The 19,477-nt window shown below is 42.0% G+C and overlaps 1 protein-coding gene across 2 annotated transcripts in view; it reads right to left on the minus strand.

Annotated features, from left to right (window-relative positions):
* The window catches only part of DPH1 (diphthamide biosynthesis 1), a 166,327-nt gene that overhangs the window by 49,994 nt on the left and 96,856 nt on the right, over positions 1-19,477 (minus strand). For both annotated transcript variants that reach the window (XM_072138109.1, XM_072138108.1), the window contains exon 5: positions 13,823-13,977. In XM_072138109.1, the coding sequence (XP_071994210.1) occupies positions 13,823-13,977 (155 nt within the window). The remainder of the gene's footprint in view (positions 1-13,822; positions 13,978-19,477) is intronic.

Raw genomic sequence — 19,477 nt, forward strand, 5'->3', positions numbered from 1 at the left:
AACGCTGAGAGATAGGGACGGATGGGAGGACCCGGCCACATCGCGTACCGGAAGCTCCCTGTGCGCGGCTTCTGTGCCCCTGTAAACAAACAGGGGCACGTACCGCGGCGCAGGACATCAGCAGCGCCGGAGGAGGTAAGTACCCGTTTGTTATTTTTAAATAGCCCACCCCAGCCCGGCCATAAGTGAATTTGTATACCCGGATAACCCCTTTAAGAAGTGTAAATATAAGTGACCCCATGAGAATCTTATGCTTACCCTTTTAAAGTTTAGTATGAGTGGCAAACCCCTTTAATAGAAAGTTTACTTTTTATCACCAAAACTATTTTTTTTTTCAAAGATTTAGTTAACCGTTAATCATGGTTAGGAGATCAAATTAAATTCATATACTGTTGATATCTATTCTTTGAACACTTTCTTTTTTGTTTTTCTTATTTCCGAGACAGAAGAACCCTAAATACAAATATCTCATTGGAAACTCATAAGATGCTCCTGTCTACATTGACAAGTGCCTTACTATAGCAAGCTTCTAAATTTAACTCTGACCCTAAACTTAGCCATATTTCTTCCTCCTGATCATTGCCGTTCCCCGCGGTAGCCCTGTGTATCCAAGAAGCATTCATCAACGTGTTGTGATAGTTCTGCAATTGCTGTTCAAAACAGATAACAGGACTCATCCGTTGATTTCAAAGGACAAAATAAAAGGATAATGGAGGCGCTCAGACTGGTAAGATAGAGAACGTCCGAAGGCCGCGGCACAGTCATGATGAAGCTCTTGTAATAAACATCCCCACAGCCAGATGGTTATTTGAAGACAGTAGAGGATGATGAAGTGGAAAAGACCGATGAAACTGAATAAACTGTTAGGCTGGGATTGATGGGAGAGGGGAATCCTGACATGATTGGGCCATCTTCTCCAGTATCTCCTTAATTGTTCCAAGGGGACTGCTAATTTTATGAGTGGCAGAGATTGGGGACTTAACTAGTCTGTTTACTGTGGCTGGCATCGCTGTGTGGGATGGCGTAATGAGAGATCAAAGGATTCAGTTTTTCCCGTGTGATTAAGCGAGTAAACAATTTCCTCTTCCTTCTGCTCTGCAGTATGAAAAATGAAAGAGTTATAGAGTGATGTTGGAGCGATTACTGTTCAGTGGATGGAATTTGTCAACATCCATTTTCAAACAGATGGTTGAGGACAGAGAGGACGGGAAATAAACAACAAAATGATCACCATGTCCCTACACTCAACCACCACTGACCTCTTCCACAAACTGCGACAACGATGCTCCATGTACGGATGAGACGTAAACGCAAAAACTGTATATCCATCAACCACTGCCGATCCACACACGTCAGAAGGTTTAGAACTAGAAGTTATTACTCACACCAGATTTATAAGAAATGTATATCTAATAGCCAAAAACGAGATCAGATCCATAATTGGAACACTTCAACAACACGCTCCAAATATGGGCAAATTTGGGCAAATATCCAAATACATGGACCCAAGATAGAGATGGATTTGTTTTACATGTATTTCCTTTATGGATAGGTTACAGTGAAGGGTAAAATCGTTTCCAATACGGTTTGTTTTTCAAGATGTGCCAAGTTTGTGAAGCACACTGTGTCATAGATTCATAGATGTGTCATAGATGTCGTAGATAATATTGGAAAAAGATGTGGGTCCATCAATCCAATGAATAAGTCCTATTGTGTTGATCCAGAGGAAAATCTACATGGCTGATGTCAATTAGCCCAAATTAAAATAAAATTCCTTCCGGACTTCAATATTGCAGTCAGAATAACTCCATGGATCCACATCATAACAACATCTTGTGGCAGAGTATTGCTGTTCTTACAGTCAAGAATGTCTGTCTATCACAATGGTAGAATATCCTCTCTTGTAGGTGTAGAAGATACCCCCTTTCTATGGTAGAACCGCCTCTTCTCTAGGTGTAGAGGATGCCCCATTGTCTATGGCGGAGGTAGAACCTCCTCTCCTGAAGGTGTAGATGATTCCCCCTGTCTATTGTAGAACCTCCTCTTCTATATGTGTAGGCCGTGCCCTCTTTTCTAAGGCGATGATATGACCTCCTTCGCCGTGTAGGGGTAGAGGATACCCCCAGTCTATGGTAAATCCTCCAATACTCCGATCCTCCTTATCCACGGCAAAGGTAAAATCTCCTCTCCTGTAGGTGTAGAAGATGCCACTTGTTTATTGTATAACCTTCTCTCCTCCATGAGTAGGCGATGCCCCCTTGTCTATGGCAATGGTAGAACTGCCTCGCCTCTAAGCGTAGAGGTTTCCCCCCAAGTTTTACAAGGTCATTCTATTGTAGTCAGACCATCACCTTAAAGGGGTTGTCTGAGATGGTAAAATATTTATACGTGGCCGGGACATATAATTTTTTTTTAACGTCTCGGACAACCCCTTTAATAAGCTTGGATTTTTTTTTTTTTGCAACCGTTTCAGTTCTACTAGGTGCCCAAAATTGCAGACATTATTCCATAGTCTGAGCAGTGACAGGCTTACTTGAAAATAATATTTTGTGCATAATTTATGATGCACTCCTTCTTAGTATACCCTATTAAACTACTATGCCGCTCATGTATGGAACAAAATTTTCTTTCTAGAATTCCGTCTTTAATGTGAAATCTCTACCCCAATGCTATTTTTACTTGTGGGGTGGTTTAGGAGCCATAGACTCCCTATATTAAAACTCCGGCAAGCTTATTTATTCTGCCTGGTAGATTTTACTTTGGGGGTATGGGGGAACTGAATGAAGATAAGCAGGTGGTCAGGTTTTGTCTCGAGCAGGGGACGGGACTTTCTTATTACGCAGGGGGTAGGTATTGTATCAAGCAGGGGATGGTTTTGTATTAAGCAAGGGTGGGTTTTGTATTAAGCAGGGGTTTACATCTTTATATTAAGCAAGAGAAGGTTTTAGTACATTGTGCTTTAAAGAGATAATAACCAGTGACTTCTTTTTACCTAAAACCTTACAGTTACTTTTCGAGGGCTGAATTCTTGTAATAAATATCCAGAAAGGTCGTATTTTCTACAAACAATTTTTCTTCTCCGGGACTTGGTGACAAACGTCTTTGAAGGCACTGATTATTTCTCTTGATATACAATAAGATAGTGGAAATTTCTGACCTTTGTGTTATGATAAACCATGTGGCCGTTTGATTTGTTCTGCGGTATATCAAGGTGGACGCCTTCCTGATGAAGAAGACTGGATGTCTGGAAAAGGCTTGATTTGATGAATTAGCTTTTCTATCTGGAGACCAAGGGCCATATTTACTAAACAGCGCAGAGGTATTAACCATCTAACAGTGTCACAAGCCACCTTGCAGGCATGAGAGCGATTGGGCCGTAAAGACATTACGTGCTGTGGGCTTAGGGATCTTGACAAACATGGCCCCGACTGTCTCCTGGTTCATTTGTTCACGTCTTTGTTGGTCCTTTTATTTGGTTTTGAGCTGCCTCCAAAGGCTTGAACAAATATTCTACAAGAGAACATTAATCACTAAACGTTGACTGCATAGCAAGCTCAGATGTGAAGGTCTGTATGTTCTCTCCTTCATGTCTTTGTAAAGCACCTACATTGCTTTAACCCTTGCACTACTGAAGACACAAACCTAGCAGTCGACATCAAAAGAGAAGGCATTTTCCTTCAGCCCATGGGTTAATCCTCCGTCCAGTGTGCTCATCCAATGTCAATTACATCAAGGTTATAATATGGAGTAAAGGCTTCATGTTGTAAGTTATCTGTCCCCATACCTTTATTCTCATCATCAACCGTATATTTTAAGACACTTTCTTCAAGGGAAGAGACACAACAATGGTTTTCTAATAAAGTTTGAAAATGAAACCTTTGAACACCGCAGGAGTAGCCTGCCCTTGAAAATAGGTTAGATTTAATGAAATACACAGTATACACCAGCTTATACCTCTTTGTGGAGTTGCATCCATCTGATATTTATCAGCAAATATGAAAATAAAGCCGATTCTTCTTAGAAATGAGGGAACACTTAAAGTTTGTAACCAGAATTTGGGTAATTGTAAATCATTATAACTTGATGAAAAGAAGAATCTGCAACCTGGAGGGTAGTGGCAGAATACAGGATGCTGTATGGGGAGCTCTGCATTCTGCTAAATACAAGTGATTCTCAATCAATTAGATTATCAGCAAAAAAGTAATTTTTTTTTCAGTAATTAAAAAAAAAAATTATATATATTTATTATACATACATACACATATACACAGGCGGTCCTTTACTTAGGGACACCCGACTTACAGACAGCCCATAGTTACAGACAAACCCTCTGACCTCTGGTGAAGCTTTCTGAATGCTTTACTATAGTCCCAGGCTGCAATGATCAGCTGTAAGGTGTCTGTAATGAAGCTTTATTGATAATCCTTGGTCCCATTACACCAAAAAATGTTTAAACTCCAATTGTCACAGGGGCCAAACATTTTTTTTGTCTGGATCTACGATTATAAAATATACAGTTTCGACTTACATACAAATTAAACTTAAGGACAAATCTCCAGACCCTATCTTGTACGTACATATACAAACACACACACACACATATATATATATATATATATATATATATATATATATATATATATATATATATACACATATACACAAATGTGCTGAAAAGCCCTAACTCGGCTTATACTCGAGTCAATGCAAAAAATAACTCTGTACTCACCTTTCTGTCATCCCCCACAGGTCCTCTTCAGCTCAGTCTTCTGTTCCCTGCACGGTCCCGACCCCAAGTCAGAAGTTACAGGGTCGTGTCCAGGAGCAACTGAAATTGTGTACAGCAGGACTGGTTGGACTTATATCTGTGAAATGCCGCATTTTTGTTAATAACAGTTAAGTAGAGAATGTTTTATTTTGTTATCCTGAGTTATCGTGTGAATACCCCTTTATAGGAAACCTACCATCAAACTCCAGGATGATAAAGTAAGGGGCACTTACTCCTAGATCCAGGACAATGACTGTGTAATCATCTGAACTGATGCTCCTCCTCCACGCTCTAAAAGTGACTCATCTCGTGCGATAATTGAATATTTTCACCTAATTTGCATATGGCTTTAGAGGTTATTTTATGTATAGCTAAAAGAGTAATATAATAGTAATTATAAGAAAATTTAGATGTACATTGATCTGAAACTTTTTATATTTCTCAAATCTAGTAGCAAAACTAGACAAAATATGATACAAAGGAGGAATATGCGGAGGATTATGGGGGAGGAATTGCTGGGATATTTTCAAACCACTGACTAATGTTCAGGAGGAAACCACGAGTATAATCATAACACATATGCTGTAGAGCTCCGGATAAAAGAAGACAGCCCAGTTGTACAAACATTTTATCTTCAATTTACACAGAAAAATGTTTTAAAAAGTGGATCTACCATTCTCTCCCTTAAAGGAAACCTACCACTTGAAGTGGCAGGTTTCAGATGGAAATACCGGGCACCAGCTCAGGGTGAGCTGGTGTCGGAGCTTATTTTAGTTAGTGTTTTAAACCGCGGTATCGCGGTTTAAAACACTTTTTAAACTTTATAGCCGGCGCAGGGAGGTACGCGCTCGGCGCTTACCATGCGCGCGGCTCTCCTTCACTTCCTATGTAGCCGCGCGCATGGTAAGCGCCGAGCGCGTACCTCCCTGCGCCGGCTATAAAGTTTAAAAAGTGTTTTAAACCGCGATACCGCAGTTTAAAACACTAACAAGAATAAGCTCTGGCACCAGCTCACCCTGAGCTGGTGCCCGGTATTTCCATCAGAAACCTGCCACTACAAGTGGTAGGTTTCCTTTAAAGGGACTCGACTACCAGTGTTTACCGCACTGATCAATCTGCCCCCTCATGTTGGGTATGAAATATTCTAGCCTTCTCTTTCTTCTGCTTAAACTGGCCTGTTTACTTATAAAAGTCTCAAAGTCAGTCATATGCAAATGAGCTGAGATGAGACACTTTTATATTTCAATCATTTTATTAGGATTTTTAAGATTTTCCATATACTTACATCATATAAACGAACAACATTAACAAATACAACAGTTATATATATATATTAATACATTAACAGTAGGTGTCCGCAGGGGGATAGAGAAGTATGCCCGGAAAGGCTTTAATGTTACGCATTGTAGTAATGTTAATATCTTCCTCGGCTCCCAGTCCCAGTGAAAGCATTTGTGCAGAGTCACAGGTTGATGCATAGGTATGGTCACCCTCATACACTGGACTTCAATCAGGATGGATCTCATGAGAATGAGAGCTGATCACCCATAGGAGAAATGGAATGTGGAAGGGAAGTATCAATCACTGCGAGATGAGACACTTTTAGAGGCTGGAGGGGGGTGTCATTTTACATGCCTATATCCTGGTTCTACAGGACAAAAACACGGTTTTGGAATAATTTTAATGATGTCGAAATCTGGTATGTGGTTCTGCGATACAGATCTACAGGTACAGATAAAAATCCAAGTCACACTTCATTTTATCTGTAGCTCATAATCCAACTATGTTTTTAGCTGCCTGTATCTCCAGTTTTTCAGCACACAGAATTAAAAGCATGATGTGGCTTGAAAGATACTTGAAAGAGCTCACCATAGGGGCAACTGAATAGACCATGTCCCATCAGCCTATATGTGAGATGCATATAAAAAAGAGGGGATCTAGAAAGGAAATTTCATACCCTACCTGCGGAACCCGACACCAGCTTTTACCCCCTTTAAAGGGTTATCAAAAACTTTTTACTGATGGGAACTACAACAGCATGACATGGGTACATGGCATCATTTGACTTATAGGAGGCATTAAGGAATGCACATGGTTTATGAGTCTAGTGTATTCATGAGGTACAACTCCACTCAGGGCATTGCTAGTGTCACAAAAGATCTGGGGCACAGGCTCTGTTGCATCCACTTCTGTACATAGCCTCACTTTATAATCTCCACCCACACAGCATTATACTCCACCTTCTGGTTTACAATGTCCTAGCTGTGGCCCTCCCACTTACTCATTGTACAATTAATCCCCAATTACGGCCCCACACAGTGTAGAGAGCCATACTCTACATCACACACCTCTCATGTGGCCCTCACACTTGATAATGCCCCCACATTGTGCCACCCACCTAACAATGAACCATGTATGTGGCCCAACGTAATAATCCCAGGTATATTCAAATAGAGCCCACACTCAAATAGACCCCACCCTCAATAATATTCCACCCTACTCACCAATAGACCCCCCCCCACTCACTAAGAGCCCCCCCCCCCGACTACTTAATATCCTAATATACTCAGTAATAGCCCCACACTCACTAAAATTCCCCTCAGACTCACTAATAGCCATCCCACAGACACTTATAACCCCCCAAATTCAGTAATAGCCCACTTAGCCTCAGTAATAGCCTGCACATTTTGTAATAGGCCTCCACACTCACTTCTAGCTCCCAACACTAGTAGACCCCTCAAATTCACAAACGCCCCCACACACACTCAATAATAACCTTTAACATCCAATAATAGCCCCTCACTCTCACTAATAACCCCCACATTTTGTAATAGGTCCACAACACTCAGTAATAGCCTCAACTCAGTATTAGTCCCTGAAACCCACTATTAGCCCCCCACATTCACTAACAATCCATCACACTCATTATCCATTGCCTAATAGCCCTCCACAATCACTATACGTTCAGGAATAGCCTCCTCACATTTACTAATAGCCCCACACATACTCAGTAATAGCTCCTTACTCACTTGTGGCCTCTCAGCACTCAGTTATTGGCCCCCTCTCAGTAATGCCCTCAAAACCCCGTACAACACTAATACTTGCCCTATTCGTGATTGTCTTCTTCTGGCGGTGGCGTCTCCAGGCTGCTATAGCACAGCTCACCACGCCACAGTACTGCTGAGGGCTCTGCATGGAGCAGGATGCGGATGGCACCAAGATCCACTACAACAATCATCTCTATATGCGTCCAGAGGTCAGTGGCAAGAGCTGCCGAACAGCAGTCGGGAAAAAAAGGGCTCTGGCCAAAAGACCAGCATGGACTCCACTACGGCCCCTTTCAGCAGTAATAGGGGTAAGTAATATTCAGGCAGGCAGGCCTCTTATGAATAAATCACATATAAAACTACATCACCTGCTTCAATTTTACAAGTAAGTAAAGATGACCTGTCCCGTACTATGCTGCCCACACCTAGGACAAAGCATCATTTCCATGTAACACATCGGATGAGCTGCGTTTGCATTTTCTATAACTATAGCGATGATATGAAGTATACATGGTCACGTATATACATCCATATAATTGTCAAACACTTAAGAATATGGCGACCTCAGCTTTTATCAGCAGCAGCGAGTTCTTATGTCGCACATTCAGCGTTGATCAGGAAAATGTATGGGAACTTGTCATGAATAAGATTACAATGGCTGCATATTACTAATGTGAGGAGTCACCTTGGATTTCTCTTACTTGTATAAATAAAAAGCACTTGACTGACACTTCTAATAGTATACTTCAGCCTCCAAGTGCTAGAGAGACTATAATGAGCAGCCGCGTCGCTGTATTTTTGTTACTACTCTTATCCGGAATGTGAATTGTAGATATATTCACCAACTCCGATACTGTATGTGTAGCACAACCGACACATCATTCCACCACCTGCTCTGCAACATACAATAAAACTATTGCACACTCTACTTCAACCAAAATAAAGTCTAATTGTCAGTCTTCTGATTGATCAAAATAAAAAAAAAAGATTTTTCAGAGCTCTCACACTAAACGGCAGTAGCAGCACAGTCCTGAGAAGAATTAAGGTTAATAAAGCACTTGGGGTGAGATAGAAGTTAAGTTCTGCTGCTGTGCCCCCTGTCAAATTTCCAGGGAGTATGAGGGACTGCTCACCACACATGGCTTGTCTCTCTCTCTTGCTCTATGCCAGTGATGGGCAACCTTTTGAGCTTGGTGTGTCAAAATTCGCCAAAAAAACGAGCATAACTCGGGTGGTGTGTCACCATGACAAAAAAACATAATTTTGTGATATTTATAGTTTAAATAATAAATCTGTATACTATTTAACTTCTAGGGTACTTTAACTGTTGGTTGTCTGATTGATCCTACCATGTACTGCCATTCTATGTGCAAATCACACATTGTAATAGATCGGTTACAATCAGACAGGTGTCAAAATGCTTAGTAACCTGTGAACTTTCAGTCATGAAACTTCACAGGTTATAGCGAGGGCGCAGGCGCCGCTGTCTGCATCTCCCTTATGCCCTCTTGGTATGGAGAAGGTGTGAGGAGCAAAATAATCTGGCGATTTGCAAGGCGTTGCGATTATTTCAGGGCTTGTACATCACAAAACTGACACACAAGCCCTGATGACTTCTATCATACAGTGCACTGACCTTACTTACTATAAGATGAGAGTGGTTGTCCTCCCTTGCCCCTGCTGTGGAGATGGTCAGTGTAGAGGTGGCAGTTGCTGGGACATCACACAAGGCAGCAGCGATGTGACCTCTGACTTGCTGCCATCTTCCCCCCACCACAACTATCAGGAGCTGCAGAGGAGCCTCCTGGGTGTATGGCCGGGTCACCTCTCCTGCTGTTCCCCATGCTGATACCTGTGCTGACTGGAGACACTAGGCACAGCTCACACATGGGGAGAGGTCGGCCCGGGGAGGAGGAGGAGAAGGGGGGTGCTGGAAGCTCAGTGCAATCTCTCAGCCTCCCGGCTACTGCACCTGGTCATGTAGGATGAAACTTAACTCTCAGGCAGCCGCGTGTCAGTGAAAAAGGCTACGTGTGTCAGCACTGACATGCGTGTCATAGGTTAGCCATCACTGCTCTATGCAGTTCCATTCTGCATTATTAGTTCTAGCCCCTCCCCATGCATGTCTAGGCACATGACTGCCAGAGGGTGGGCAAGGGATGGCACAGAAAGCCAAGTGCCAGCTATTTACAATCAGACACCAAGCGCCATCCTAATGAATATTGCCTCTTGCTTCTGGGTTTGGCATCACAAGTCACATGACTAGAAGGGGCTGGATATTGCAATGTATGAAGCCCCTTCCAATGATGTAACTGTATATTTGACAATGGAAGGTATAAACAGCTCCTCCCAGCTCCTTTCTGCATTACCAAAACATGTTGAAGAAGGAAGCAGGGAATTGCACATACATTGCTTGTAAATGGCAATTTGTTTTAATACTGTGAATTACTATTTTCCTGAATAATCTCTTTAAAGAGGACCTTTCACCACCCAAAACTTATTAATTTGAACATACCCGAATGTAGGGACTTGCTCACTGATTTAGGGGCACTTTAAATTGTATTCCTAGCCCCCACAGTTACCGAGATATGAGCACCGTTCTCTGACCATTCAATGTAGCGGATCATCAGAGAGGAGGTGCTGCAGCAGGGTGCAACATATGTGTATATGCTAATGTTCTCTGACACCGTCCAATCAGTGGCGGACGGTGTCAGATCAGATCTTCTTTAGGAACTGATCTTGCGATATCATGCTGCGTTCTATGTGCCGAACATAGCAGCAGCGTGCACCCGGCATATAAAATCATCATATGTGCAGAGCGAACGGGGAGCGAGCAGCAGCAGGCAGAGTGGTCTCGCTAGCTGTAGAACAGCAAGACCACTCTGCAAGCTCAGTGCCCAACGAAGATCTGATCTGACACCGTCCGCCGCTGATTGGACGGTGTCAGATAAGAATAGCATATAAACACGTCCCCACCCCTGCTGCAGCACCTCCTCTCTGAAAATCCGCTACATTGAATGGTCGGAGTACGGTGCTCATATCTTGGTAATGGTGGGGGCTAGCAATACAATTCAAAGTGTACCTGAATCAGTGAGCAAGTCCCTACATTAGGGTATGTTAAAGTTACTAAGTTTGGGGTGGTAGAAGGTCCTCTTTAAGTAGACTGTTGCACACTGTATTACTGACCAATGTATTTTGAAGCAGATATGCTTTTTTTCTAAAATGTTACTCCCCTTAGCAAAAAAATGTTGTGAATATTCACTATTAAAAAAAATAAAAATGCTACTGGCCCTTTAATCAGTCCATTGATTTTACCCCTGTGGAGTGGAGACAGGGCAGAAAAAGTCTGCATCAGATGTCCTGCACCTTCCTGGGCAGGGCATATGATAACCACTATGTTTGGGTGTAGTGGATTGCATGTAGGGCCTCCCTTACAGCCAGTGTTATGTTGAGACTTATCTCAGTAGGGCAGTGATGGCAGTTACATACATCAGAGCAGAACAGTATGTGAGACCTGTGGGAGTAGAGCAGAAGAGGGAGAACTGAGGGATCATGGGAGTTGTAGATGGTGGCCCTCTTGGAAATATATCCTCCTATTTTAGAAAGCACATAAAAATTTGTGAATCAGTAAATCAAACTATGTAACCTCTTCCCGTCACAGCCTTTTTCATTAATTTTTTTTGCTCCCAACCTTTAATAATCTATAACTTTTTAATTTTTCTTTGTAGAGAGCGGTGCTTCTCAGTGATGTTATTATTCCATGGCGTGTACTGGAAAGCTGGAAAACAATGTTAAATGTGGTGAAATCGGGGAAAAAATGCATTTGTGTCACTTTATTGTGGGCTCAGGTTTTATGAACTTTCACTGTGCGCTCCAAATGATACATCTACTTTATCCTTTGGTTCGGTACGATCAAGGTGATACCAAATATAAGTTTTATTGTGATTTAAAACTTAAAAAAAAATTATAAACAAACAATGTTTACAAAAAAAAATGTGTTTTACCATCTTGTGACGCAAATAACTTTTTCATACTTGGTGTACGGCACTGTGTAAGAAATCTTTTTTGCACAATAAACTGACATTTTCATTGCTACCATTTTGAGGACTTGGCGACCTTTTGATGACTTTTTATTACATTTTGTATGTAATGTAAAATCGCATAAAAGTGGCGTTTCAGACATCTGTGTGTCGTTTTCTGTTATAGGGTTCACCCCCGAGAATAACTGGTTTTTAAACTTTGATAGATCAGGCACTTTTGGACGCTGCAAAACCAAACACGTTTTTGATTTTTACTGTTTTATTTTATGTCAGTTCTAGGAAAAGAGGGGTGTGAATTTTTTCTTCAAATTTTTTTAAACTATTTTAGCCCCTTTTTTTTTTTAACTTTCACCCTAGACCAGTGGTGGCGAACCTATGGCACGGGTGCCAGAGGTGGCACTTGGAGCCCTTTCTGTGGGCACCCAGGCCTTCACCCCAATTTAGAGTTTGCCAGATAGGACTCAAGGCTTTCCCCTGTGATCCAATACAGCCCGGGATGTGCCATGCTCAGCGCTATTTTAAAGCAACATCCTTGGCTGCCAGGACTACAGGAGGAGCGGGAAGGTGTGGATAGAGATGGATTAATCGTTGGAGCTCCTGCTCTGGGTTACCTGATCCTTCCTTTTCAGGGGACCCTGGAGGAAAGCTACAATCCAAATTTCTCCATCATCTTTCAAATGTATTGGTGAACTCAGGACGCCAATACAAATAAAACCTGTGATACAGAAGGTTCCAATAAATTACTGCTTAAATTGTCATGTTGGCATATAAGTGGATTTTGGTTGTAGCTTGGGCACTCTGTCTCCAAAAGGTTCACCATCACTGCCCTAGACAGTCTGATCGTCCTACCATATAATGCAATGGCTGTTGTGGTAAAAGATGGTAACAGATGATTTCACTGCTATTGGTGGCTTTGTTGATGTCAATCAAAGGGCTAACACACGCCATCGGTGCTAAAGATAATTTTTAACCCCTTACTTTAAAATTTTACTTAGTTTTATTGTTGTTTTATCTCCTATCACTTTCTAAGCAGACACTTCAGGATTCCTCTGTGCTATGAGTTGCTGTGTGCAGACAATCAGATGCTGTGTTATCAGGGTACAAAATTTACATACACTTTCATTTACCTTCTGAACATTGTTCTATTATCTGACACACAGAAAGAGAGATGAAACAGATCACAGATGAGATGATGATCCATGATATGCATATTTCACACAATGACAAAGTCAGCTCTGCTACATCTCTGCTCTATCAAACTATCAGATCTGATGTCCCTCCCTCCTGCTTTCCACTAGTGATGGGTCATTCGCGAACAAGCTGGCACAAAGAGCTGGCTCATTTGTGTGAACGATGTGAGCAGTCTCACCTCAGTGAGCCAATGGCTCACTAATGCCCACCCTAGACGGCTCACCCACCCCCCCTTTAACCCGATAAAATCTTGCCTGCGGCTCCCTATTACATATTTAATAGGCAGGCGTTAAGGAGCCAAAAGAACCGTCTCTTTTTAGTGATCAGAGCCTAATTATCCAGCTCACCAAGAAGAGCCGGACTTCCCATCACTACTTTCCACAGATAAAGAACGTATCTGCCTGTATCTTGTAGCTCTCCTCTCGCTGCTGCTGTTGTTTGCCGGCAGGAAGTCAGTGTGTATCAGTGTGAGCTCGTCCTGGAGTGCAGGGGGAGGGACTGCTGCGGGGAGCAGGGGGAGAGAGAAGCTCAGCTCCACAGTGCCAGGCAAGATAGCTGCCGACCTTAAAGTCAGTAGATACAGGGTCAGAAACCAGGGGAAACTGAAATTGTGTACAACAGGACTGATAGAGACAGGTTGGACTTATAACTGGGCAAGAACATTTTGAGAGAAGTTGCTTATCTTCTTCCACTCCTAGTTGGGACGTCAAAAACTGCATCTGAAAAACTGAGCATGTGAACGCACCCCCAGAAACATGACATCAATGGAAACATACCTGCAGTGCGGATACAAACTGGATAGTGCTGACAAAGGCCAGTGACGTTCCAGGTGCAAAGTTGAAGCGAATAGTGTCTACAAAATGCGATACATCAATCTTTATGTCGACGAACACGTACAACATCCTCATTCCATGTGTCGCATCAATGGGAACTGCAGGGTGAAAGGTCAAGGGTTAGAGGTAGAAACAGATATTACATATTAAAGGAGAGGTAGACACCGCAATCTTGGCAAGTCCATTGCACACACACATTACAATGCATCTGGGTGTATAGCGCTTACCTGAGCCCATCTGGCCCTTCAAATGGCTGAGGGTCATCCCCCACAGATCTGATGCTGATGGAATATCTGATGGATATATGTTGTAAAACTAGTCCCTTTTACATACATCTGATCTTTATTCTTTCCTAGTCTATGAAGGAGTCTATTCCATCTGATCTTATGCATTAAACAATGCATGGTGCACAACTAGAACATACCGCTTATGGACTATTACAACCCAAAACCATTAACAGAAAGGACATTGGGGACAGATTTTTTAATAAAAAGCCTTCACTCACATTGATTGTATACAATCCTTTATGGCAGTTATCTATCCAATAGCCTCGTTACACAGAAGGCATACAATATTTTCGGCACCAAAATACAACAGTTTTTTTTTTCCAGTTCTGCAAATAATGCGTCTGCCAGGGAGAATATATTGGCAGCGATCAAGCCACCATTGTCATTGGTGGGACTAAGTAGAAGTGCTGGCATTCCTCTCCTAGAATGGAAAGCGGAGCATTGTGCTGATAATAGGCAGGGAAAGTATGACTGATGTTATCCGAGTCTTTTCAGTAAAAAAAAAAAAAAAAAATGTTCCGGAATTTAACAGAATGTGCTAACCATGATCACAGAACTGTCAGAAGTCAGTTTTTGTACTGCAAAGTTTCTTTTTTAGCACATATAGTTTGGCGTGACATAATAGCAGTCTGTCACAAAACTGAACAAATAATTGAGATATTTCACAGAATTTTTTCCGTTCCACTACTATTCCCCCCATTAAATATTTGAGCTTTTTAGTTGTTTCACAATTACTCAACAAAGCTTTCATACAGAACAACCAGAAGAGTTTGATGGTTTTAATATTTCCAATTAATATTTGGTTATTTTTAATTAAATTTTAGAGAATTCTGCAATCAACGCTCCTATACTTGAGCACACTTGAGTTTACCACGTAAAATTTGGTCTAGAGGTCTTCGTTTAAAGGGGTTGTTGTTCATGTTATCCTCTATCCAAAGGATAGGGAATAACAAGCTGATTTGGGGCGAGGGTCTGACTGCTGGGGCCCCATTCTTCAAGGGAACAGACCGGCAGCAATCCAGAGAACAAAGGTCCTTTTCTGACAAATGGGTGGAGCGACAGGTCAAGCATGCGTCCTGCACCTCTCCATTCATTTGTATGGAAGTGACGGAAATTGCCAAGGACTACATTGCTAGCTTTGGCACTCTAATAAACATTAAATGGGAAGCTTGAGATATCCGACTGCTGAGCTCACAAATTTCCAACACTCCCATGATAATTAATGTGCAGCAGGACATATGGTCAACGTATGCTATTCTAGACACGTGTGTTTTCAATGCATTTAAAAACGCACCAAGAACGTGCCGGGTGACCTCACCCTTTGGGCTCTTTCACATTGGTTAATTTTCACATCCCTGGTTCACACAAAACCATTGTTTTCAATGGCTGTTTTCACATGGTTTTTCACATGTTTTCATGGATGCGGATTACAGATAATGCTGTAGAGGTGGGCCTGTACATTATCCTGCCTCTTCCTAAACCAGTTTTTGTTGCAGAAAGAAAATACAGTGTTCATTACGTGGTCTACCACGGATAGCCGGCCCCTGTCACATTCATTAGCTGTTGTCAACAAAAAACCTGGACTGTTCTATCTATGGCAATGAGTCTTGGTTCTGTTTGGGAGTTATATAGTACAGTACTAAATATGCTATCACTATAATGGTGCGGCAATCTCTTCAGCCTTGGTGTCACACCAACATACCTGAACACCAGTGTCACCAAGTCACTAACAAAATTCAGAAATAAGACAGCAATTATGCCAAGAGATTATCACTGGATTTTTTTTTAGATATCTGTCAGTGGGCATTAGTGTCCATGAAAAATACATATACATGTACTGTAGAGGAGAAACAGATGGTAAATCCACCCAGATATGATGCATTGGCTGAATAGGGTTAAACTTTAGCAAGTGTTAGAAATGTGTGCCTACATTACTTTCTGCAAGTTGTGCCCTATTATATCTCGTGACACTTATCAATACATCTAAAGCTCACACACACATATGCAGGGTGGCCTCCAGGTTTCAGTAGGACCCTGGGCGACAGAACCTCAGTGGGCCCCTTTGCAGTGAAATTAAGTGAAAATCTGAAGCTAAAACAGTCTCCTGTTACCTAAAATATTACACAGTTTATCCTACCAAACAGACCCCTCATGATTATTTTATATACAGCCCTCCTCACCCCTTATGGACTTCCTTATGTACAGCCTTATGTGGACCCCCAGCATCCCTTGGCCCCGGCACTTTCCCAGGTATACCCAGTGCTGGCGCCGGCCCTGCACATATGCTTATATCATTACAGCTTATGCATGATGTACAATTTCATGTTGACAATAAATGACAAATGTCCTACTGTGTTGTTGGTGTAGAGTCTGTGCAGTGCCTTCACACGACTAACTGTCCTGCTGTTTCGGACACAAAGCTCACCATACATTGCTTCTGCCTCTGCCCTTCCTTCATCTCTTTGTTACATATAGTATCCATGAGTTGGACAATGTGTTACGATGCAGATTAAACTATAAAGCAAGTTTCAAGTAAGGGCAGATGATAAAGGCACAAAAAAGGCTCTGACGGGCATGTCCACTGCAAAACACGTGCATTATCCGTTGCAGCCTGTATTGTATCTCCATCCATTTATCTTTCAAGTCCGTATGTCATCCCCGAAAAAAAACAGAGGGATTTCTAATCTATTTTCTGCACCGCCCACTTGACTGCCATGCAACATTTGAGAAAAAATGGACTGCACACGAATGTAATCCATGAGCGGTCCGTTTTTTTTTTTGCTGATCTATTGACCTTTATGGACGTCCGTAGTCTGCATGTGAGGAAATGCTGGCTGCAATTTTTTTTTCTCACAGTCTGCACATCTGCGAAAAAAACAGACATGTGTACAGACCAATTGAAATCACTAGGTCAGTATGCTTTCTGCAAAAACAATTGATAAATAAATAGCATGTTGATGTCAAAAATGGTCGTATGAATGAGCCCTAAAGGGGAAGGAAAAGAATCATTAAGGTTGTATAACAGTGTAAAAAGACCCCGGAGCAGACGGTACATAAAGATCACTACCTAATCAATTTACTGACACAGGCATGTCATAAAGTGGGAAGCAGCAAATATCCAGGATTACCTCTATGTTGCTCCTTTAATACATGACACTCAATAATATGCATTTTAATATCCCTGTGCCTGTGACAGCTCGCAGACAGCGCTCTAGCATGCACCTGCCAGCTTAAGTGTTGTTAATCAACAGTACTTAGGAACCGTAAATTTCTCCTTAATAATGGAAGGAAAAAAATCCTTGAAGATAAATTATGAAATGGTGACTTAATGCTTTACTATAATAGGAAAAAAAAATCATTCCTCAACTTTGTTGCGAGTAAAGGTTGAAAGCACATTAATCTCCTAGATTTGCTCATAATTACTAAGAGCCCGTTCCCAGAGCCAAAACCATGATCAATGAGTATTATCAGTATCTGTATTTTGGACCAATTTCATCAGTTGCGTTTGCATGCAGCTCGGTTATGGGATGCACATAAATTACCCACCAGAGAAGAATACTTTCCAGGGTGGACATAATAAGGGAACGCCTAACAATATATTAGCATCATGTATCTAATAAGCATTGGGGCCAGCCACTTCCACGGCAGCTATAATCTGTCATATAATCTCTGAACTGTGTATAGTAGGATATTAGATCATTCTTCAAGGCTCCAATTTTTCCAGTTGTTCCAAGGTGCTGGAAATGTAAATCTGTACTATGCCCTCCAATCACATAAAGTTCTCCATAAAGTCTGAACAGAAAAACAATGAATGGCTCCAAAATCCACATAACACAGGTCCTCCTCTCCTCCTGGCAGGTCCTCCTCTCATGCACAGGTACATGTGAAGCTCGCGGAATCGGCCATAACTTGGCCACATCCCACAGACTGCACACAGTGCACGGGATGGGAGTCCCTGCATTATATAGAAATAAATAATGCACAGACGTTCCATCTTCCGAACAGTGGTGACGGAAATGTATTTACTATTACAGGTCCGATGCGGCTGTTCGACAGACGGGACGCCTGTGGAATATATACTTACATATAATGCAGGGACTTCCATCCATCGCACTTCCTGTGCAGTGCCGGTGGAGTCGGGTCTATGAACTCCTGATGCCAATAGCACTCAGGGCATCAATATGCACAAACAGCTCACTGCTAGTGCTGAGCCAGGCAGGGGAAACAGAGCACTGGACCTCTGCATTATACAGTGATCTACAATATCACAAAGAAGAGGAAAGAAAGATATATTAAAAGATGTCCACCTACACTATAAAACACCTACATATGAATAAAAAGGTGATCACATGGCAACATTATAGTACACACACACAGTGAAACCTCTCCAGAAGACTACGTCTCTGAAAGCATCCCCTCCCTAAAAGAGATTTGCTCAAAGAGGTTTCTCTGTATATACAGTGTGCTGTGTCTGCAGGATCTGATGCCAGTCAACTTTCAAACACATTTAGCTCTGCTATATACCTTTCCTCTTAAGTAATTGGATGACCTGAAGCATGTGATTAGACACATGCTTATGGACATCACTGCAGGTCCTGAAGCTTTTTACATGCTGCCGGGACTCATCCTCCTGCACTGATCATGATGATGTATGCGCTAATAACCCCTCCCAACATCATATATGCACCCACACCACCTCTGTCTAGCTACGGATTCTCATGGAAACCAATCACAGACAGCCAGAAGGTAACTGCTTGCTGACAAATGGCTGCAGACAGGGCCGCATCTGCCTTGAGGCGAGATGAGAATCCTGAGGGCTGCGGCAAAATTTGGGGACATAATCTGGGCGATTCGGGTGGACATTGCCACCCGAATCTCCCACATGAAAAAACAATTGCATCAGGTGACCTGGCTTTGATATCAAATAATAGGGGACCTGACTGTAATATAATATAATAGGGGACCTGACTGTAATATAATATAATAGGGGACCTGGCGGTGATATTATATAATAGGGGACCTGGCTGTGATATAATATAATAGGGGACCAGGCTGTGATATAATATAATAGAGGACCTGGCTGTGATATAATATAATTGGGGACCAGGCTGTGATATAATATAATTGGGGACCAGGCTGTGATATAATATAATAGGGGACCTGGCTGTGATATAATATAATAGGAGACCAGGCTGTGATATAATATAATTGGGGACCAGGCTGTGATATAATATAATTGGGGACCAGGCTGTGATATAATATGATTGGGGACCAGGCTGTGATATAATATAATTGGGGACCAGGCTGTGAT

Source organism: Engystomops pustulosus, chromosome 2, assembly GCF_040894005.1.
Source record: "Engystomops pustulosus chromosome 2, aEngPut4.maternal, whole genome shotgun sequence".
Taxonomy (NCBI): Eukaryota; Metazoa; Chordata; class Amphibia; order Anura; family Leptodactylidae; genus Engystomops; species Engystomops pustulosus.